We start from the raw sequence: 24,691 nt of genomic DNA, 5'->3' as shown, positions 1-24,691 counted from the left end.
TATTGTATTATTACCATTTATTGAAATTATTTAAGTACTGTTAATTATTTTGCTAAAACATTGAAATTTCATACACTCTTGATTTATGAGAATGATTTGGATTAGAGAATTCATTTATAAGAATTTTAAGATTTGATTCTTACCAAAAGTGGTTTATAATGAATGAAATGTAATTTCAAAGGTATATCTTTAGATTTTTAATTTTTTCTAATTCTTTACCAGTATCCTCTAACCAAGTAGGAAATAAAAAGACTGCTGATTCACTGAACCCTTCAAAATTTTAAATCTTTTATTACTTTCATTCTTGTTTTTACCATTGCTCAAAGTCTTTTTTAATTCATTCTTATTTAAAGTACAATAATCTTTTTTTCAGTTGATTTAAAATGAGTTTGTTGATGATGAGCCAGGTTCATAATAGAATCAAACTCATTGTCACCTGTTATAAAGCGGTGAATATATGGTTAGTTTTTCTATTTTTTTTTTTTTTTTTTTTAATGAGCGAATGACTTTTTAACAGCCTCTAGATCAATGAGTAAAGAAACTGTTTGAGAAATACTTAGTGCTAGCACTGAGCATTTATTTTTTATCAAACAAAAAGTTCTTTCATTGTGCTATGTCTGAATTTCAGTTGTCACTTGGCAAGCTACTTTTACTCAACTGAATATTTCAGTCTCCTTTATGTTTGAAAGAATTGACTGATGCGCTTGTGGTGTATTCAGTGTTTTCGGTAAGCCCTGTTGTGGGAATAGTCTACTATTGCTGGTCCTCTACCCACCTAGGTTATGCAGTCGTACAATATCTATTTTACATGAAGTTATGTAATTTGTTTCAGTGTCACAATGTTTTTTAAAGTATTAAGTTTCTCCTTTAAAGATTTAGGTCAAATCCATAATAAAGTTTAATAAAGATGTGATTCCAGCTTTTCACATGTTCAGGCACATGGCATCATACTCATCACCTTTTGGTGTGCAGTTGTATTTCTTTGCTGCTTACATATCTTATTTTATTATCAGTCATTTGATTAATCATATCGCTTGTAAGTTATCTCATGTGATTGCTCTTTACAGGCTGTGTAAATGATATTTTTAAAACAAAATGCAGTCACTGTAATGAAATTTTCTTTCTTAATCGTTCATATAAATTCTTATTCCAAAGAATATTTTTTTTAGGTTTTACAGCTTTTCTTTAACAGGTTACTATGCATCATTGTTATTATTGAAACATCAGTTTCAAATTAAGAGTTAAATTAAGAGTGTATTGAATTATTAAAACAGTATTATTATTTATAGTGATTTATAAAGAAAGCTCAAAGTAGATTTATTAATCAAATTTGGAGTTAAGTGAGTAGTAGCTTGTGAGTGTTTAGCTTTTAAAATTCTATTATTTTGTTAAATTTATTTCTGTTATTTATATAATTTCATTAGTTTGAAATCAATAATTTAGTTAGCAAAGTTAAAGTTGAATGTAATGATGTAGAATGTATGCAGTTTAGTAGTAATCAACAAGTTTCCTGCTTAAAGTTTCTATTTTTATAAGGAAGAAAGATTTTTTTTAATTTATAGAAATTTTCTCTGTTTCGTAATTTATTAATTAAATTGTTCTACTTTTATAATTGAGACTAGTAGCAGAAATTATTGATTTTTTTTTTAAGGTCCTTCAGTGCATATGTATTTTAGTAATGTTTGCCTTAAATCATTTGATTATCATTCTGAATTATTTTCCGTTTTATTACAAGTTGTAATTTTTGTTCAGCACATTAATTATGTTTTGTTAATTTGTTTTTTTTTAATTAATTAAAAATACATGTTAACGGCATTACTTTATTTTGTTATTTTATTTTAGTCACTGCTTTTTTTTATTTTAGTACCCATCACAGCTTGCTTCTGCTGCATTAAGAAAAAGCATTAACTTGTATGTAATTTGTGGGATGCGATTAATGTGGGCATTTTCAAAACTTATTATTGATATGATTCTTATTTTTCCTGTTATTATACAGTCCAATTTAGTAATATGAAATAAAATATGTTTGAACATTGTGGATCAGTTAATAGCAGTTCATTTATATCTATCGATATACTTACGTACCCCATGTACGTTTAACTGCTCTGATATTTAATGCTTAATTTTTATACCTATAGTAAATAAAAGGAAATTCTATTGTTATATAGTACACTCATTCACCTAATCAAATTGAAATTTATTAAAATAATTTCATTGAATGTATATCTAAAATATTACAAAATAGGTAATTACTATTATAAATTAAATAGTAATTCTGTACTTGGGTTGTTTAAATTTTTTTTATTATAAAAAAAAATACAATTTAAAATAGGTAAATATAATTAATTACCTAGTGTCTCAGTATAGTAAAACAACATTTAAAAAAAGGATATTGTGATATTAAAATGTTATAGTAGACTTCAAAAAATTGTTTTCAGCTGAATTATAATTATAAATTAAATTGTAGAATTTTTGTCTCTTAATATGCATTTATTTGTGTTGCTTAAAACTACTGTGTATGTTTTAAAAAAGAACTTGTTAATTTTGTTTTATTTCATATGTTTTTCTACATATGTATTCTATTTACAGTAGCAATACTCGATAAAGTTATATTTGATATGATTATGTTTAAGCCTGAAATTAGATCCTATTCAAAGCTGATTTTTTTTTTCTTATTTCCCGTTCAGTGTTTTCTATTAGAGGTTGTCATTTATTAGCACTTTGCTCATGATTTTACTATCTGTATGTGACTCAAGTTTTTTCCCAGACCATTATTTCATTGAAATTTAGTTCTCTGTTTTGACTGATTTCATTAATTTGCTTTATTCATTTCTATTTTCTCATTTAGTGTATAATAGTTCCACTTTAAGAATCGGCCTGTTGTCAATAAGTTTGTTATGAATTCTGAATGAGTATACGTGAAATATATCTTTTACTTTGATAAGTGTAGTTTTTTCCTAAAAATAATTTTAGATTACCAAGAGGTTTGAACTATCAGAATACAGATTACAAAAAAATGGAATGTATTTATATTCTCACTGTTTATTATATATATATATATATATATATATTCATTTGTATTTAAGAACTGTTCTGAGTAATATTTTTAATTGTAATGCCCAATTGTGACTGCACATATACTTGTCATAGAGATGTATTTATAGTTAGGATATTTATTTCATTTCAGTTAAAAAGGTTATGAAGTCAGAAAGAGCTTTAGCAGGTCATCATGTAAATATAATACCTTTTTACCATTTTTGTGATTATGAATTATAATCAAGCTCTCTGAGGAAATTAATTAATTAAACAAAATAGATTTTCAAGTAAAACTTTAATGATTCTAAACATGTTTTACACTGAGACCAGCCTATGTACAAATGTGAACTGCTGTATAGAGAGTAATATTAAATGTATTGAGATAGAAGCAAAAGCCCAACGTGGTATTCTTTGGCCAGAATGTTGACAGTTACCAGTATTATCCTAATTAGAGCATCCTTCACAACACTAAAGTAGACTGTTGTAATTCCTACTTTTTTTCATGTTTAATATTCTATAGACTGTGTTTATGAAAAAATGAAAATAAAAAATACAAAAAGAAACAATTTTATCTCAAATTTTTGTTTTCTACTGTTATCATATTATAAAATGAATTCTCATAATGGACTTGTAAAATCTTAACTAAAAGAATAATTTAATAATGTTCTTATTGTATTTGCATTCCTGAAATTTATTCTACAATAGTACTTAAAAATCCATTTACTATTCCTATAAAATTTGCTTAAGCTTTATTGGCGATTTCATAAAAACGATTTTCAACGTAAGATCAACTTCATCTGTATGTTGTTATGGCTTTTCTTTTTTTGTATTTTTAAAGTTTCTGGATCTTCTCTAATAAGAAGAAATCACTTAAGAAAAATGCTGAATGCGTGTGTAACCACAAAATTTTGATCGTTTTAAAATCGCTGACTGAAAATTTAAATACTTTGCATAAAACTGCAGCATTAGCTCAAGAAACTCTCTTGATTTATTTGATAGGTTGATGATTCACTGCTGTCACTTTCAACTACTCTACTACTGAACTAATTAAATTTTCTCTTGTTATCGTGTGTGTGTGTGTAGTTTTAGTGTCAGCATTAATCCATTCTTTAATTTCATTCTGAGAAATTTCACGCATTAGATTTTTCGCTTATTAAATGTTAAAAATTAATAATTGTATTCATTAAGCTTATCCTATTCATTCGATATGTTATCCTTTTCTTTTTTTTAGTAATTTCCTTTCTTTTTTTTTTTGAAGAAATATGACTACAAAAAATAAATAAAAAAATCATTAAAAAGATAACAGCTTTTAGAAATTTGAATATCCGTTCTATTTGTTTAAAATATAGACTTAAGTATTGTGTAGAAAACATGCCACTTACTAGAACGTTCAGATAATAGGATACAGGATAACAGAATGTTTGCTGTAACACTGTATTATTTGTTTTAAATTTATTCTTCAGAACAGTTCTTAAATTTGTTTGTTCATTGCTTTGAAATAATGTAAATAATATACATCATGCATGCGCATGAATATGAACCAACCATCATCATATGAAAGTTATTAGCCCTGTAAAGAACAAAATATTATTAACTGGATTCTCTGGCCCTTTTATTAATATTCATTTAGCGAATCATTTTGATCACAAGCAAGTATATTTATTTTAATAAAACTGTTGTATAAGGAAAAGTATGCCTAAGAATTGTGTACACGGAGTAGAATTCAAAAATAATTATAAATACAATAAAAAAACTTTAAAAGAAATAAATAACAGATCCTTAAAATTGGTATTAAAAAATAAATATCTTCCTGTGAGTTATTCAAATAGAAACCAAAAGGTTTACTGCCCCAAACCTTTCACCTGGACTGTTAACTAAAGTTTGGATATATTGCACTTCTTTTCAGTATGCACTGCTCACAAGTTGTTGAGTTTGTGTAATTTTCTTATGTTTAGTTTGTTGTATTTTATACATAATATATTAAAAATATGTTACCAGTTTATGGTGATTTTTCTGATTCGCTTAGCCCTGAGCGGTCAGTCTTATTATCTTTTATGTATATTCGTTATAAAAAATATTAAATCATTTTAAATGTACAAACTATGAGTAAGAGTAGCCTTAACTTGTGTTTTATTATTGTTCATAATGATTAGCCATCTTTCTTCTTTACATGGAATATCTTTGTCCCTTACAATATACAAATCCACATCAAACTTTTAAATTATATCCAACCCATTATCAGGTGATATAATTCAACTTATCCTTGCCACATTAGTATATTGAACATTTCAGTTGCATTTTCTATAAGACAGGAAGTATGAGAATGGGTTCAGTATGATGTTAATATGATTTCCAATTAGTTTTTTGGCAGTTAACAACAAATCCCTTTCTCTTGACAATTTTAATTGTATTCTGTGCTCTTTTTCTATTAAACAAAATTATGTTAGGAAATCAAAAAGAAAACTATTATCTTCAATCTTATGTCATTTGATTAATAAGCCTGAAAGGTTTGGATTTTATTATTTACTTTAATATAGAAAGCAGGTGCATTTTAATAAGTCCCTGTTTAGTAATTAGAAGCTGTACAATATTTTGGTTTCATTAGGTCTGTTGTTTTGGCTTATTTTACTTTATAAGCAAATTTCTACAAAGTTTATGAAATTGAAACTAAATTAATAAAATATTTATATATACAGTAAATGTGAAATTGTAGCAAATTTGTCTTATCTTTTGTGTGTTCAAAAAATAAGTTTCCAAATTAAAAGAATCCAGGAGAATAAAAGTTTAAATTATACTAAATATTTGTCTTTTATTCATGATTAAGTTGTGTACATATATTTTATGGTATTTACAAAGTATTCATATTACCGTAAAATCATTTACTTGTGTATTTTATTTTTTAAATTAATACTTTCTAAATTATTTAAAAAGGGATTGTTTGAAATATAATTTACTTTTAGTTTTATTTTTATGTTAATATATTTTTTGCTTTGTTGTGAGTTGCTCAAGCATGTGTTATTTTTTGCAATATTTAAACATTTCTTCTTTCTCAAGAAAGGTTGGAGGACCCTCCTTACATATTGAGGTAAACAATCTAAAGTATATTTGTGTTTTTTAAATAGCTGTTGTAATTTTTATATATTTGTAGGTATTTTAAAAATACTTGTTTAATTTACATTGTGGGTAAGAAGTTTCATTAATAATATATGGTTATCTTTAATGGTTTCCTTACATTAAAGTTTTTTTTTTAATAACAATAATTTTTTTTTGGAATATTGAATAATACTATTGGTATATGGTGGTGTCTGTTATTGGGTTGTTACATACAGCTAGTATGTTATGTTTGCTTTTAATACATGACTTTGACCTTGTGTGTTCATTTTAAATTTGTACTTATATATGTATAATATATATAGAAAAGACAAATTTTTTATATCCTGTTTTATATATCCTGAGTCTCCTTTAAATTGATATCCTATATTTCATCCGTGATAAATTTATGTTATACAAGCCATTTACAATGAAAATATGTTTTATTCTATTACTGTTAGTTCAGTTTTATAGTAGGAAAAACAAAGAAACTGTTTGGATGGGAGGAATTGAAAACAGTATTTTCTTATTTATTCCTTACAATTTCTGTTTGGAAAATGGTAAATTATCTTGATCTAAAGCAGGCCCTCTGTTGGTGATTGCCTCCCTTATCCTTGATTCTTTCCTTTCTAGGTCGGCACCAAGAGAGTTTGGTTAGCTACTACTCAGGCCATCTCCTACATTGCAGCATACTTTGATACTGTTGGTTAACTAGTAGGCTGCTACACCCATCTGTAGGCATGTCCTTGTTTCCTCTATAGAAAGTAAAGAGGTTTTTTTCTATTAGTGATTGAAATGTCTTATCTTTCCTGCTAAACTTCCACTTCTAGTTTATGTAATTCTCACCAATATGTATGTAATAATAAATAGTGTAACATTCATACAATTAAAACATGAAATATGTTAATAATTTCATTTAATGTTCTTGTTGCCCATGTTTTTGGGGGTCTCTTAAGTTTTACTGAAGTTTTACAGATTATGAAAAGTATATATGTAAAATTCCAAATTTTCTAATAATAATATCAAAAGTCTATAAAAACTGAACTGAATATGATGTTTGCTTACTTTAAAAAAAAAAATCGTTTCATAGATATCCCATTTTCAGCCGTTCAAAAAGAATTATTTTTGTATTCCCGTAGCTGTAATTATGTAGATCAAGAAAGGTAGTCAGGAAAATCTGAATCATGCACAAATTGCCTAAAAATAAATCATCAGTACATTCACTATAGTCTAAATTAGAGTACAATAAAACTGAATACCCTATTATGGCAATGTTACAAAAAATATTCTTAATGTCTGTTCAACCCAACTGTGATTGCTTCAAGACAATTGATTCCGATATTTACTGAGAAATATGAAGATAAGAATAAAGAGAGAAAAGGAAGATTCTGTAGTAGATATTTTTATCCCTGTGGCACCATTATGGGATCAGTGGTATATAATAGAATTTGTATTGGCTTATAATGCTACTTTTTTATTTGAAACTAGAAATCTAGTTTACCTCCCGTGCTGAAAATGAATCATTATTTACAAAAGTTTTTTTTTTAATTATATGAAATTTTGTTTTTAGAAAAACTTAATTCTTATAAACCCTTAATTATTATGATTAAATTTGTATTATTCTTACATCTGATAATTCAGTCTGCAATATCATTTAATAATTATGTAATCTTTGATATTTTAAACTTTTTTTTTTTTTTTTTTAATGTGTCATGCGGCTGCCATAATTATCTCAGATAAGTCACATCCATGTGTTCATGTGATTATTTTTCAGTTAGTTTTTCTGAAAAGTAGTTTATATTTGACATTTATTGAAAGCTAAGAGATTATTTAATTTCTGTATTTTAAAAAATGTATTATCATTCCATTAATAGATTTTGTGAATTATTTACAGGTGAGAACACATATAATGGGGATCAATCTGATGCACACCAGAGCACATTTTCACACAGCAGTAAAGAGGTTAGTTGATTATTATTTGATTGCAGTATTTGGATATTGTATTAAGACATTATTTCATATACAAGGTGTTTATGAATGTGTGATTTTGTAACTCAAAAAAAACTGTATTAATGTTGAATGATGATGTAAATTTTCATATCTCAACCCTCCAAGTGAGGACAATTTAATAAATATATAATGGCCAATGGATGAGTTTCAAAATCAATTTCAAACTCCGAATTGGGGTATAAAAAGTACTACCTATAGAGGGATTCAGACGTAGAGTATTTCTTAAAAGAAGATAATTTAAAAAATTAAATTTTTTTAGAAAAAAAATGTAATTGTCAAATTTATGTTGTAAAGAACATCTTCAAGCTAATTTCCATTTCTGTGTAGATATTCCTGGTTTCTTTAACGAGTGTTTTCCATGAATTGGTTAAACATTTAAATAAATTTTGGAATTTCAGTTTCTCAGTAGCAACAAGTTAAGTGAAAGCAAAATAGATGGTAGGTAAATCTTAAAAAATAATCCCATTTCACTAAGTCAGGAATTTTGGACCCAAATGGACATTATCATGTTTGGAAATTATCTAAACATCTGTTGTGCATCTTCTATCATTGTAAACATGTGTGGCCTTGATTAATTTTTTTTTAAACCAATTGTTTTCAATTACTGAAGCAATTTTCTATATTTCATTATCAGAATAAGTTTTCAGTATTTGGATGTAAGTTTGTGTGACAGTGTTCATTTGAGATCTTCACCATTCTGGATGCATTTAGGCCTCTCTCTTTGTGGTAGCACCATAACTTCATCCAACACTCTCATGTTGTGAATGAAATCTTTGTCATTCATTGCCTCATTGTCATGGTAATGAATGACATTGCCGCAGTTCCTGTCAGGAACTGCGTTAAGTAATAATCTAGGGAGCCGTGGCGTCTGCCACTCCATTGCTTGACATCACCAAGCTTGCGATGTGTCCACCGTCCCTTCTAGCACCAGTCCCATCTCTGGTGCCATATGTTGTTCATCTCGCTGTTATGTTATTATTTTGCTGCCTTCTCTAATCTGACACATCCTACTCCATTGCTCAGCCACCAGATCGATAGGAAGAAGCCCCGCTAGAACCTCTGCAGCCGCTCCTGAGACAGTCCAGTATCCGGATATGACCTGTAGACTGCACCGTCTGCGATTTGTCACCGGTATTCCCCTGTATTTGGCATACACCGTTGCTCCTGTCCACACCTCTACACCATACAGTAGTGTAGAGTAGGCCACGCTTACCAGGATTTTTCTTTGGTGTTGCTTTGGTTCATTGCAGTTAGGCAGCAGGGCTGCAACTAGCCCAATGACCCTGTCCGCCTTCTTGCTTGCCTCTACTGCATGCGTCCCAAATCGCAGCCTGGCATTAATCCAGATGCCTAAATATTTTACGGCAGGCCCGGACGTGATGCGCTGTCCTTTGATGGTGATTGTCAGCCTGGGTCGCTTTTTAGCTGTTGATATATATCATAACTGCTTCTGTTTTCTTGGGTGCCGTTTGCAGCCCAACTCCTTGCATCCATTCTTTGATGCTTTCATAGCCATTGTGCATCTTCCCCACCGCCTCTCTTCTAGTAACTGCATCAACCACCATGACGAGGTCATCTGCATACCCGGTTGGTGCAACTCCCAGGGGGGCAGCTGCAGGCGGAAGACCCCGTCATGTGCAAGGTTCCAGAGGGTTGGTTCAAGGACCGACCCCTGTAGTACTCCCCTATTCAGTGCACGTTCCACTACGCTATCCTCCACTTCACAGATTAATTTACGCCCAGTCAAATACGAAATTATTATCCTGGTAATGTATCCAGGTATCCCACAGGATATTAAGGAATGCCTAATAGCTGTGTGAATGATGCTATTAAAAGCATTCCTGATATCTATGGTGACCAGTACACACATCCTGCCTGTGGGCCAGCCTCTGTCATCGCGTGTAATTCTGCGAGCCATCTTGCATACTGCAGTTACCGCGTCAAGAGCAGACCTACCTCTCTGGAAACCATATTGTTTCGAAGAGAGTCTGCCGATCCCTTCAACAGCCTCAACAAGCCTGTGCTGTAGCATTCACCACCAATAGTGCCAATAGTTGCTGCCAGCAGGATTTCTTGGTGTCTCTAATCATCGCTCTAAGTTGCCTCCTGTGTTCTTTAAGTTGGGCCTTGTATAACTCTCAGCAAATCCAGGTGCACACATGTTGTCTGCCTCTTGTATTTGTAGAGGTATTTTCTTTTCTCTCCTATTTCTGGGGTCCACCAGTACACAGGTGAATGGCCCCTGCAAGGATTTCTTCTTGGAAGTGTGTTATCACACACCTATCTGAATGAGTCGATTAGGTATCTTGCTTTCCCTTCAGCTGCAGCTATCACAGTAATGCCCTGTAAGTTACATGTCCCAGTGAGTGCCTCCTTGTCCAGCATCCTAGTACTCCAGCCAGTCGTTGTCCTATGATTCCTACGTCTGTCACAGTCAGTGATCGTCATGATTATAGGCTGGTTGTCACTGGTGGAGTACCCCTCCCATACTCTCCAACCATGAACCCAAGCGGGGCCCAGGTGCTTACCAGGGAAGCCAGGCTACTCCTAATGTGCAAGGGTAAATCAAATTTAACGGTAATTTTGCTATTCTACACAAGTAGTTCCAACCTGGGTGGCGGAGTGGGGGTTTAATGTTCGATGTGTTAGAGAGGGAGAACCTCTGGTTAGATCCTCTGCTCTGTTCTGTCATCAGTACAGCCAGGAGTGAACAAGAGTTTCCGTCTTATGTTGCATATCGTATAATTCTTTACTAATGAACCGCGTTAAACCCGCGGAAATTTTAACTCATTTAAAAGTACAGTTTGGGGATGCTACACTCCTAGAATGGAGTGTATACGTGGGTCAGAAAATTTAAGGGCGGTAAGAAAGTGTAGAAAACAAAAGTCATGATTGAAGCCCAAGGTAAAGTCTCACAGCTGACTACATTCATGCCATTGAAGGTTATTGCCAGTTCACAAGAAATCGCGTCATAAGTGGGTATCAGCTATGGGAGTGCTCAATCCATTATCACTGATCATCTTGGCTGGCTGTAGAAAAATTAGTGCTTGATGGGTTCCAAGGTTCACCAGAAATCAAAAGCAGGTCAGGTTGGAGATCTGTAAAAGATGTCTGAATTGATTTTGCCAAGAAGGGGACAATTTTTTGAGGCGCATCATCACATGTGGTGAGAAACGGGTCCATCATAACATTCCAGTCAAAAATGGCGAGTAAAGAGTGGTGAAGGATGGATGAGGACTGTCCAGGGAAGGCTAAAACCATTCTGTCAGCCGGAAAAGTTCTTGCAAGGATTTTTTTTAGACTCGGGTAGTTTTACTCATTGATTTTCTGCACAATCAACAAATGTGAATGCGGCTTACTATTGCCAGCTGCTACAGTCAACAAATGATGAAGGTGTGAGTTGTGTATATTATTAATCATAAATTAAAAAAAAAATACAGTTTATATTTGATTCACCCTCTTATATAAGAATTTAGTTAAATTATTTTCCTATTATTTGAGTGAACTTAATTTTGCAATTATTCTACATTTTTAATTTAGTATATTCTAAAAGAGAATGTTACTTTACCTTAAGTGGGTTTTACCGTGTAACTTATCAATGCAGGGCAATTTTTATTCAAATAAAGATATTTATAGTTTTGCTTGCGCTTGTTTCTGTTCTCAGGGATCTCCAACAAAGGATGTTTCAACAGAAGATTCACCTAAGAAAGATAAAAAGAAAAAGAAGGGGCTAAGAACACCATCATTTTTGAAAAAGAAAAAAGAGAAAAAGAAGATAGTTGAAGCATAGGTAGTTACATGCTCAGGTAAAAATCAGAAGTTAATTAATTTTAATTGCATATATTTTGAAAATATTATTGTGATTTATTACAAAAATTTCTTATTATAATTTACTTTCATTAAGATATGACTGTGGCAGTGCTACTTAGTTGTTAAAAACTAGCTACATGTTTAATATACAAGTATTGATGGATTATAAAAGAATGAAGAGAAAATAGAAAGGAAATAAATAATGGTAGTGTAACTATAAAAATATGATATATCAGTTTGAAGATATGAAACAAAGAATGTTTCTAACATCTCATATCAGTTCCATTCTCTATATTTTGATTTATAAGCTATACCTTTTTGTTTAGGATCCAATTTAACAATCATAATTACGCATGCTGATGCCTTATCTGTTTCTTATGTCGGCACTTATTTTAGTGATTAATTATATTATCATAATCCTACAATGATTAATTTTATTTGGAATATAATCTTGCAGAAATAAACCATAAAAAATATGAGCGATTAATAAACAGTAGACATTACTTGACCAGCAAACTAAACTGTTAACAGAATCAGTGAATGCAATAAAATTGTCATAACTGTTAAGATTCTGAATCTGTTAAATTTCATTTTATTATGTGTATAATGGATTATAAGTGGATGAAATTTACTAGATACTGTTTTGTTTAAAGATCCAATTTAAAATGAAACCAAATTGTTTTTTCTCAATAAATTTCACTTGACAACCGTTTGTAAATGCATAACATATGTATGTTGGTATATAGAAAAGTAGTGAATATAATTTCCAAAAATGAAACATACTGATTGGCTTCATGCAAATAATTATCATATAGGTTTGAAACCTAGTGATGTAAATCCAGAAATTTATATAAATTTACACAAGGTATGCTGTGAATGAACTTAAGGAATGCAAAGTGCTAACATTTAAACTGATTCATTAAGTTTTATAAAAGTTAGACATGTCATGCGAGTGTGAGAAGATAAACAGACAAAAATAATCAGACAGATATACAGTTTCTTCCATGTTAAATGTAGATGCTTGATTAAGTATGCACATGACCTCTTTCTAATGTTGATCTGACCTCTGCACTGAAAAGATTGACATTCTTAAATTGATTCTTCAGGAATCATAAATGTTAGTTGCTTTAGAAAAAAACAATCAAGATGTTATTTTTATAAAAGCTCTTTGCATAATTTCAAAAACTGTTATAGAATCGGTTTGAAAATTGAATGTCATTTATTTTCTGTGTGAATTAATGATTTTTCTTTGTTGTTTTCAGACACTGCCATTATAATATATGAAACGAAACAATATTCTCCACTGTGAGAAATATGTGACCACTGCCAATATCACACAGCCGTTTATGTGGTTGACGATTGGCCAGTTTGGTGGTGCTTCATTGGTTAATTCAATTCATGTTTGCTGCTTTAAATAAACCAGTGTGCTGCACACAATACCATGAGAACACTTTATTAATTTAATAAATAAAATAATATTATTAATAGGTAACATAATATTGTAAAAGCTTATATTTATGTACAGGTAATTGAATAAAAGTGATTTATCATAATAAACGAAACTAAAATATAAAACTTACAAAAAGAAGGATAACATCGCTAAATGTGGTTTAACTGTATAGCGGCGAGCAGTGTTTTGCAATGTTAAATTATATAAATATATGTAATTATAAATAGTTATGATAATAATGATAAACAAAAATAAAGTTATTTTAAAGAAACATTTTCTATTGTTTTACAATATTGACAAAGTATTTTCATTTTTTATTCTTATTTTTTAGATAAATATAAATAAATAATAATATACATTAATTAAAATAATTGTAATTTTAGATTATTATTATTATTCTAATTTAAAATGTTTAGAATGTTGATTGATTGTGAAATAAATGAGACATACTCGTTTTGTCTCTTCTTAAACCCCGGTGCACAAAGTCCAGTTCAGGTTATTTAATGCTTGGATTTTGAACTTTCTTTTTTATAACGGAGCAACTTACTATGCCATTCTGCTATATAAAAAAAAAATATATATATATATATTTTTTTTTTCTTTTTGATTGTGTATGTGAATATTGATGTCTATTCTTTAAGTATAGTTATTAGCCGAGCTGTTTTTAAGATATTGTAATTCATTTTATTTTTAAATTGTTACAAAATTGCAAAGTATATTTAAATTAAAAAGCTTTATTGTATGTATGAGAATGAGAATTATGATTTTTATTATTAGATTGTATTGATAAATATAATTATATAACAGATCAAATTTCTTGTTTAAGTATTTTCTATATGTATAAAGATGGTTTCAAAGGAAACAGTGAGATAATTGCTATAAATATGATTATAATAATAATATTATTATTTTGCTTTTAATCTTTCTAATAATTATATTGTAATTTTTTTGAACACCTCTTTATATTTGTTCAGTAAAAAAATATTATGCTGATTGCCTGAGTGATAAAAAAAATATTATAATTATATTAAATATTATTTGCAGTAATATATTTTTCTCTTTTTTATTCACTTTGTATTTTTATTTTCTGTATCATTTTCTAATATCTAGAAATTCCATAACTTTTTTTAATAGCTTACCTGCAACTGAGTTTTCTCTGGTTATAACATTGTTCCCTAAATGAAGGATACGTGCATGTTTAATTTTACTGATTAAACAAAACTGCTGCTTAAACAAAGTCCTAGAAAATTGATTCATCAAGTTTTGTAAAAGTTAGATATGTTATTCATACAAGATCTGTAAATAAAGTAATGAGACTGGTTCAGAAAAACTTTTTATTTACAATCCAATTACGCATGGACTCTTATCACCTTTGAAATAGTTCCCTTGGGATGTCACGCAATTCTTGAAAAGGTTTTCCCACTCTTCATAGCAGTGTTGGAACTCAGAAACTGGAATATCCTTCAGATGGTCAATTCAATTTTTTTTATGTTTTCTTCTGTTCCAAAATGGTATCTTTTGAGGTGTTTTTTTAAAGTTGGGAACAGGAAAACTTGCAGGGCAAGTGAGGTGAATAAGGTGGTTGAGGGACTACAGGAATGTTTTTCTTCGCCAAAAACTCATTAATTAATAAAAGTTTGACGGTGCATTGTCATGAATCAAATCAAAACCATACTAATTTGTTTCTTCGATAGTAACGTCATTGTCCATAAGGAGTTTTTGCCTACAGGACAGACTATAAATCAATATGTTTACCGAGAAATTCTTGAAAGACTGTGGAAAAAAGTTGCCCATATGAGACCAGTCTTCAAAGACAACTGGATGCTGCATCATGACAATGCACCTTGTCACACTGCACTCAATGAGTTTTGGGCAAAGAAAAATATTCCTATAGTTCCTCAACCACCTTATACATCTTACTTGAGTTCCTGTGACTTTTTCCTGTTCCCAATTTTAAAAAACCACCTCAAAGGATGCAATTTTTGAACAGTAGAAAACGTTTAAAATAATGTAACCATTTATTTGAAGGATATTCCGGTTTCTGAAATCCAACACTGCTATGAAGAGTGGGAAAATTGTTTAAAGCGTTGCATAGCTTCCCAAGAGAACTATGAGGGTAAGTCAATTATTATCCGCAATATAGTTATAAATTTTATTGCAATACAAATAGGAAACTTACATGTACATCATTTTTCAACATAGCCCCTTGCATTTCAACGCACTTTGTTCCATTGTTGCACAAGCTTCTTGATGCCCTCATAAAAGGTTTTTGGTTGAGCTGCGAGCCAGGAATGCACTGCTTCTTTCACTGTTTTGTTCAAGGTAAATCGACGGCCCCTTAATGCCTCTTTGAGTGCACCTACAACGAGTGAACCTACTTCAAGTGGTAGTCAGAAGGGGCAGGACTATATGGAGGATGAGCCAGTACTTCAAAGTTGAGTTTCTGGAGCGTTTCAGCAGTGTGAGTAGCAGTAAGTGGATGGGGATTATTGTGCAACAACTCAACACCTTTCGACTGCAGGCTTCAGCTTTGCAGTAAGCATCTCACTGTAATGCGCACTATTTATTGTCGTGCCCCTTTCCTCATAATGTTCCAGTACTGAGCCTTGTGAGTCCCAAAAATCCGTAAGCATCAGTTTTCCTGCGGATGGTTGGATCTTGAAATTTTTTTCAGAGCGAATTTGGATGTTTCCATTCCATACTCTGCCGTTTACTCTGTGGCTCATAATGATGGATCCATGTTTCGTCACCAGTGATGATTCTTGATGTCTAAGATGTCCCGTTCGTTACCATAGTGATCCAAATGTTTTTGGCAGATGTCCAAGCACGTTTGTTTATGCAACTGTATGAGTTGTTTAGGGATTCATGTTGCACAGACTTTATGAAACCCAAGTCTGTTGTGGATGATTTCATAGGCAGAACCGTGACTAATTTGCAGACGATGTGCCACTTCATCAATAGTTACTTGTTTGTCTAAGAAAACCATGTCACATGCACGCTCAATGTTTTCTTCATTTGTGGCGGTAAACGGTTGTCCGGCTCCGTCGTGCATAACACTTGTGCGACCATTTTTGAATTTTTCAATCCATTTGTAGACACTGTTGTGGCAACACACTGTTTCCGTACTGTACCGAAAGTCTTCGATGAATTTCAGCCCCTGATACACCTTCTGACCACAAAAAACGGATCACTGTATGTTGCTCTTCTTTGGTGCAAACAGAAAGCAGAGCAGCCATGATTAATGGCAGGGCAGCAATAATGGAACTAACCTAGCAGCATCAAACCTGCACAGACATAATTAAACCACGCATGCGTCATTTACGCAACACGACAGTGCTGCCAATATAAACAAAAATATAACTAAATTACGGATAATAATTGACTTACCCTCGTATTTTGAAGTCTGTGTATAACTGAATTGTAAATAAAAAGTTTTTCTGAACCTATCTCATTACTTTATTTACAGACCTCATATGTTACACGAGTATGAGAAGATAAACAGACCGAAATAATTAGGTAGATATAGTTTCTTACATTATATTTACATGAAGATGCTTGGTTAAGTATGCATGTGATCTCCTTCTAATGTTGATCAGACCTAAGGCAATTTGCCCTTTTAGTTTCACTTGGTAATTTGTTCATTGATTACATTATCTTAGATATAGTAGATCTGGTTCTGAGTTTACATTCTATTTTTTCTTGTAATTTATTCACTGATGAAGATTGTAACAAACAAACTGTTTAAGGCAAAGATGTTGTAAGTTCGGCCAAAAACAAAAATTAAACAGGTATTACGTTACCCATACATAATGATATTTAAAATGGTAAACCTATTGAAGAAATTCTTCAGTATCGCAGAAAGTCTAAAGTATCACAAAACTTTTGCAGTCATAGTTTGCTGATCTCACACTGCAAATGATATCTTTGGATTGCTCTGAATGCAAACACTGCACACTCCTCATCAATCATAACCTAGCAAATTATTAAGGATGTTTTTCTTATTTTGGTTTAACATATTATCAAAATCATTACTGTCTTACATCATCAACGCAGTATGAAGAACATTTAAATCATAGTTTGAATATATTAAAATATCATTAAAAAAATAACATAATTATGAGCATTTATTTAAAAAAAAATTAATTACATAGTTTTCACTAATGTTTTTCATTAAGGGATTTTGTTACAATATATTTTATTTATTGCAGCTGTTTATGGGATGTATTTTTAATCAATTTGCTTAGCTTCCTGAAAGATATTAGGTTACAGGAAAGCTTTGTGTACAAGGTTGAGGATTATTAGAAGTGAATAAACTTAAATGTCACTTATGTTTACTTATTCAAATTGAAGCAGAGTCTAATAATACAAGGGTAAATCAAATATAAACGGGATTTTTGTTCCTGAGCATCTACAGTTGGTAGGAGTGGGCTTGCACTTCTAGTATGCTTGGGTAGGCTCATTAGGAGTGAGGAGAGCCGGCCATTTCGCACTCCCAACCAATTCGTTATTAACACTCAATCTCAGAGCAACAGGTGCATCCCTCCACTGCGCAACACATAATTATAATATTTCTTGCTCGTTAACGACAGAAATTTTCCAGATTGACTGCACAGTTTAGGGACCAAACATTGTCAAGGACTAGTGTGTTTGCTTGGTGTAAAGAGTTCAAGGAAGGACAAGAACGAGTGGAAAATCAGGAACACAATCTACGGTTTAGAGTATTCAGTATTCCAGAACAGGTCAGAATAAGTTACGGGAGCTGTCAAATGATCATACAAATGACTTGCAGTTCTGTAAAGTGTGTGCCAGATGGATCGACACCTTTTGACTGCAGATCAGAAGTTGAGATGTTTGGAGGTCTGTCAGAGGTGTACAGCAAGGTTTGTGAAAGAAGATGATGCATTTTTGAGTCAGATCATCACCTGCAACGAAACGGGTCCACCACTACACTATCCGATCGAAACAAGACAGTATGAAGTGGCGGAGGAAAGGGGAGGCAGCCCCAGTGAAAGCCAAAACTCTACTGTCAGGTGGCAAGGTTCTTTCGATCGGTGAGGCATTTTGCTCATTGATTTTTTACATAAGCGACACACAATCAATGCTTACTATTGCAAGCTGTTGAACGAGGTGAGGGTTGCACACCAGGTCTCATATTGCTGCTGTAACGGTTTCAAAACTAGATGAAATGCACTGGACTCAACTTGATCGTCCTACCTGCAGCCTAGACCTATCGCCCTGTGGTTTTCATTTGTTTGGGTCGCTTAAAGAAGCTCTAGGAGGAATGATTTGAAGATTATGTGGGCGTGAAGGGATTTGTATGCAATTGGATCCTGACACAACCAGTTTCATTCTACAATGCTGCAATAAAAACCTTCCTTCTCACTGGGAAAAATATATTTCTACAGCAAGAAGCTATGCCTTGTATTTATGATAGAATATGTCAATAAGCAGATGATAAAACTCAAAAATATGTATGCAAGTAAATAAAACTAATAAGTAACACTATAGATAGTGCCATTTCATATGGCTTGTGGAGATAGGAATAGTGTAAAATCATTGCACAACAAACATAGAATTGCTAGTACTATAAATCAGTCTTGTGTTGATATGGTTTGTTTTTATACCATTACAACTGGTAGTTGTACAAGTCATGTCATGGCCTATAATTGTCTAAAATAAAACAATATCACAATTTATCGTAATTTACAGTTTATATTATTTTATTAATGAAAATAATTGTTCATAATACTGTGAATTATATTTTTTTAAAAACAAGTTAATAAAATAAATTAAAGTGACTTTTTTTTATAAACAAACACTATTTAAATATTCATGCGTTAAAAATAATTGCTTTTTTTTTCCTATTTGATTCAATATTGAAATTATAAATATTTACCCCTTTTCTGTAGTTAACTGAACAATTATACATTTCCTACATGCTGCTAATGGTTTCTTTGCTGTCCCCTCCTTCGTATTCATCAGTGCTTTCAATTCCTGTAGAAGTCATCTTGTCGCTGCTATCAGCTTAAGTTTATTATGAATGATTCAATAGCCTTCTCCAGTGGACCTTGCATATCCCAGTATTTTTTTCTACTTTCAAGCAATGTTTGATTTTTTGCAGTGTTCTACCACCTGTTAATGCAAATCTTTTTTTGTAAAGTCTGTCAAGATTTTCCGTGGATAAATGTAATATTTCAAGCGGCAACCCAATTTTTGACATCTCTCCAAACTAATTCTACTGGATTCAGCAAAGGATGGTACAGGGAAGTCGTAAAATATCATGACCAGCATTTTTAATGATTTTAGTTCAGAAAAACTTCAAATGGCAACTTATATTCTTTAACTATTTCATAAAGTTCTACTGTAAGATCAATTTCACGAAAAGAATGTCTTGTGACTTAGCCAGTCTTGTAATCGATTCTTTTTTTTTAATTTGAATTAGTAGCTTTGTTTTCTTTAACATTGTAATAAGGAGCATTATCTAGCACAATTACTGAATTAGGTGGCAAATTTAGAAGCCACTTTGAAAAATTCATTTCGTGATAGTCTCCTGTGGCTGACGTTCGTGGATTTCCACATTGTAAGTTAGTGTGGTATGAATCCCATATCTCACAGGCATGCAAAATAATTGTTCTTGATCCTTTGCCAACCGATTTTTTTAAAAGATTCTTTAGGTGGGTTGTTTTTTCAGTCCATTCTTTGTTGTTTAAATGAGTAGTGTGTATGAATGTTTCATCTAGAAACACTACTAAATGAATGTTTCATCTAGAAACACTACTAAACGTTTTGTTCTCTGAATTCACTAAGTTTTCTTTTTCAGATTCTTATAGAATTTCATTAGATGTCATGCCTTTCCACTAGTAATGATCTATTTGTCAAAATTTTAGCCCATTTGAAGCGTCTTTTCAAAATAAGTCTTAATAATGTAGTGGAACCTTTGAACACAAAGTTTTGTAATTTTTTTAATAACTTGTGTTCCGGTCAGGAGACATTTTTCTTAAGTGTAAAATTGTTAACTGCTCAGCAAACTGCACACTACTCAAAATATCTAAACTAGAAATAGGACAGTCTTTTCTTTTTTTTTTTTTGAGGTGAAGAAAAAATCATTGATGGTTTTTCAGTCATAAATTTTTCTCTGCTTTAATTCAAGTTATAGACCTTTTTGAAACTCCTGTCGTGGCACTAATCCTTGCTGTAATTTTTTAGGATCAATAATAAATATTGCATTTTTTGCTTTTTCTGTCATAAATTTCACGACATTAGCCACAAGTTTGTGAGATTGACTACTGTATACAATTTTTCCTTCCCTGAGTTCATAATTTAACAAACTAAAACAAAATTGGATTAACATAAAAAAAAAAAATGAAACACATTACAACTAGCTCGTAGAAGTAATTTATGTATTGTTAACAAAACATATTACTTTATACGCTTTAGCATAAAAAATTGTAACCCATGAAATATATTTGTGATGTGAACACAGTGAGCAATAATGAAATTACATGTCATTTAATTTAAGATTTTTACATCTTAATAACAATATTTAACACAATAATAATTTCTTTGTTATGAATAATTTTTGAACGTGAAGTACATACTTATGTACACACGTATATATGAATAAGATTTTATTGCTGAAAATTTCTGTTTGCGGTTGATGACTCTTTTATGTTAACTGATTGTATCCTTATAGAGGGACGGGCAGAGAAGTACTGACATTCCACTAGAGTGATGAGTGGTAGGTTCATGAGCCAAATGAAATGTCACTATGTAATTAAATAGATCCCAATAGGAAAATAATTAAGGGCTTTGTGTTATCTTGCTATGCAAAAAAATTATTCATTAGTTAAACAAGTATCATTGATTCTAATGCAAGAAATAGAATTGATTTGTTAAATATACTGGACATTTTTGTTAAAATATGATGAATCTTAATACTGGATAAAGCAAATCTGAGACAAATCTATAAGTCACTAATAGATATTCTGATTCTGCAATTAACTATTATTGTATAAATAGGTACTATAAATGAACAAAAACTACTAGTTTAACATTATATATAATGCTGATGAAACCAGTTAGTAATGGATTACTCAGCAAATCTTAAGGCCATGACATGAGAAAACTGCACCAAGGTTTAAAAGTAATAAGTTGCAGGTCCTTTGTGCCGATGTAACTGGACTGAATTACTTGGTTCTTTAAAAAAAAAGAAAAAGCCAATGTTAGAGTTATGTTTATTTATAAATAACCAAAATGTTCTTGGCTTGAACAGTCCTTCACTATTGAGGAAGTTAAAAGTGAATTTTTCTTTTTTTTGAAATTAAATGGCTGGAAAGAGAAAGGTAAAATGAATACAGTATGCAGACTCTAAAACAAATTCCTGTTTTGGTGACTAGTCACATTATTTGAAGTGAAAATTTATAAATTTTTCTGATAGTTATATTTTTAATTTTCTGGCAAATAGTTTTCTATTAATTTCATTAGTTTGGTTAGGATATAAGTGCAGTTAATAATCTTTTTCCATTATCAGCTTTTGTTTTTTTAATAAAATTAGTTATCTGTTATATCCAGTTAATTTATAAAGTGTGTAAGGGAATAGATTTATATTATTTATTAAGAACATTTAACGGGTGGCTGAAAGTAACTTACATTTCCGCTAATGTTTTTTTTTTTACAAATGAATGTGGTTTGCTTGCAGCATTCTAACTGTTCAGAGGGGCTACTTCAATGAACTTATATTTCACTTTTTAATGATTTGGAATTTAGTTTTAATTGTATAATTTTTCTCTTCTCATCAAGCTTTTTAAAATGATTGATATATTAATTTGATACATCAAATGAACATTGGTCCCATTTCAGATTTTTGAATTGTAAGATTTCAATTTAAAATATGAAACAATGTATTTCTATGGATTTAGTACTGTTTGATAGATACAAACAAGAAACAGTTTCTTGTAGGCAATAAATTAACTTAGCAGTTTAGTTTTTATGTACTTTTAAAAGTAACAGTAGTATTCTCAGCACTTGGGAGAATATGAAATTTTAGTTTCTAGGAATTGTGAAATAACTTTTACAAATTTATTGTCATTTTTACTTGTTCGTTTCACAAGTTATAAAAACCCTAATGACATATCCTGTTAAATTTTTATTTTTCACCAAAAATGGATGAATGTAAAAGTTGCAGATTTTACTCTTCAAAATGGTGGAGTATTTTATGTTAACTGCAGCCTATATATTTGAAGTACGTTGAGCCAGTATATGAATAATTAGAATTCTTTGAACATATTATAGTATTATTTTCCTTATTGGGTACAACTGAAAAAAAAGAATCAGTAGTTTGTATATGTATGATGTACAAACTTCTTTCTCGCCCAGGGACCCACTGTCTTTAGCTCTCTCATTTATTCTCTGAAACTTACGTTTTATATCGCATTTGCAGTGTAAGAGCACAGTAACACACAACTACGTATATCATTATTATCTATTATGACCACATAGGATCAATCACTTTAGTCAGTTCAATCTCCAAGTCTCCTTGATGGGACTGTTTGGGTTCTTCTTTCGATTTCTTTCAATTTGTGTTTTAGCTTTGTCAGTGTCGTTTGCTAGGAGTGCCAATCATTGGCAAAAATTATAATAATAATTATTCGTCCATAATAATTTCAAAATTTATGAAACACTAAAACTTTCCACAAATTATAAAATTTATTTTAATGTAATTATAGAATTAAATACCAACTAAAGATGCGGGATCCCGTGAAAACCTATTCTTGGAATTAATTTGGTAAGTTAAACTTATATACTGTGTTTTGGTGGTTTAAATCTTATTTAACATTAAATATATATACTTACGTCTGTCACAGATTCAGTCATTGACTTTATCTCATCATCGGAAAGAATCTCGACGCTATCAATACGATCAGGAAACAAGGTGTACTCACTGATTAATGTGCATGCACCAACAAATGACTATAACAGAAAAAACCCACAGTTGATAGAAGATTTTGGGAACTGTTGGAAGAATCCACTAACCAAATTCCTAAACATCACATCAAAGCTCAACTAGGTGATTTTAATGGGTAATTAGGGAAAGAAAAGAAATACTGGAAAATCAATCACAGGAGGACCATACACTGCCCACAACAGGACCAATAAAAGTGGTTAACACCACATAAATTTCTGTTGTGATTTTAATCTAAAAATTATGTCAACGCAATTCCTGAAACCCACACATAAACTTAAGACATGGAAATCTCCCAATAAAACTCTTGGAAAATTCCATTTTGCAATCTCCAGGAAAAACATCAAAGAAGTGCTAAATATAAAAACAAGGAGAGGATTCTTCGAGTCCAACCAGCACCTACTCCAAATCAAGGTAAATTTCAGCCCAGTAGAAAAAAGTCAAGAATAACCCAAACTTTCCATACTGACGTCGAACACTTAAAACTTGAAAAGGAGAAAATCACTGAAGAACTCCATAGGGTGGATACCACAAATTGGTCTGAACTCGCAGAGAAACTAAAATTAGCCCAACCTCTGAGAAAGAGAAAACACAGGTTGTGGAACATCACGTGTGATCAAATTATTGAAGGTAGGATTAGAGCATGGAATAATATCAAGTCATAAAACAACACGAAAAAATTTTTAGAAATAAGGAAAAAGTCCTCCAAAATTATTTCACTAGAAAAACACAGTTATGACAATAATTGGCTGAAAGAAATAGAAGACGTTCAGAGAAACTCTTGCCAGCTACCAGCCTCCTAGCCTGTGCTTCCAATAACCCAACAGGTGCCTGGAAACTAACACATAAAATAACTGTGAAATTCTAGCCAAATATTTCAATATACTCCTCAACTGCAAAGCGCCCTCTGAACAACTTAGATTTGTTAGACCTACATCAAATCCTGACTCGCTTCCACCCACACATATGCGAAGAAATTGTGAACGTAATCAAATCATTGAAAAACAACAAGACTCCTGGCAAAGACAAAATTCTGGAAATTAGATCACAAAAACATAACACCTAAAATTCACAGAATAATATTGGGAAACAGAGAAAATCCCAGAAGAGTGCCTTTATACATCAGCTCCATAAGAAAGGACACAAGACAGATCAGAAAAATTAGAGAGATCTCGCTTCTCCCAGTCACATAAGATCCTCTCTAGAGCCTTGCTGAACCAACTTGCATCCCAGGAAGATACTGTATAAGACCAGAGCCATCATCCAGGAACCATCTCAAAAGTCTAAATTCATGGGAAAAATCTCAAACCCATTCAACGTTCGCACAGGAACCT

The 24,691-nt window shown here is 31.3% G+C and overlaps 1 protein-coding gene across 5 annotated transcripts in view; it reads left to right on the top strand.

Moving 5' to 3' along the window:
- The window catches only part of hts (adducin 1-like protein hts), a 314,291-nt gene extending 299,825 nt beyond the window's left edge, over positions 1–14,466 (top strand). For all 5 annotated transcript variants that reach the window (XM_075367264.1, XM_075367265.1, XM_075367262.1 and 2 more), the window contains 3 exons: positions 8,021–8,088; positions 11,801–11,942; positions 13,209–14,466. In XM_075367264.1, the coding sequence (XP_075223379.1) occupies positions 8,021–8,088; positions 11,801–11,926 (194 nt within the window). In that variant the 3' untranslated portion in view covers positions 11,927–11,942; positions 13,209–14,466. The remainder of the gene's footprint in view (positions 1–8,020; positions 8,089–11,800; positions 11,943–13,208) is intronic.
- Positions 14,467–24,691: the final 10,225 nt, after the last annotated feature.

This window comes from Lycorma delicatula, chromosome 5 (assembly GCF_047948215.1).
Source record: "Lycorma delicatula isolate Av1 chromosome 5, ASM4794821v1, whole genome shotgun sequence".
Classification (NCBI taxonomy): Eukaryota; Metazoa; Arthropoda; class Insecta; order Hemiptera; family Fulgoridae; genus Lycorma; species Lycorma delicatula.
Note: the sequence above shows the minus strand (reverse complement) of the source record. Positions and strands in the feature narration are given on the sequence as shown.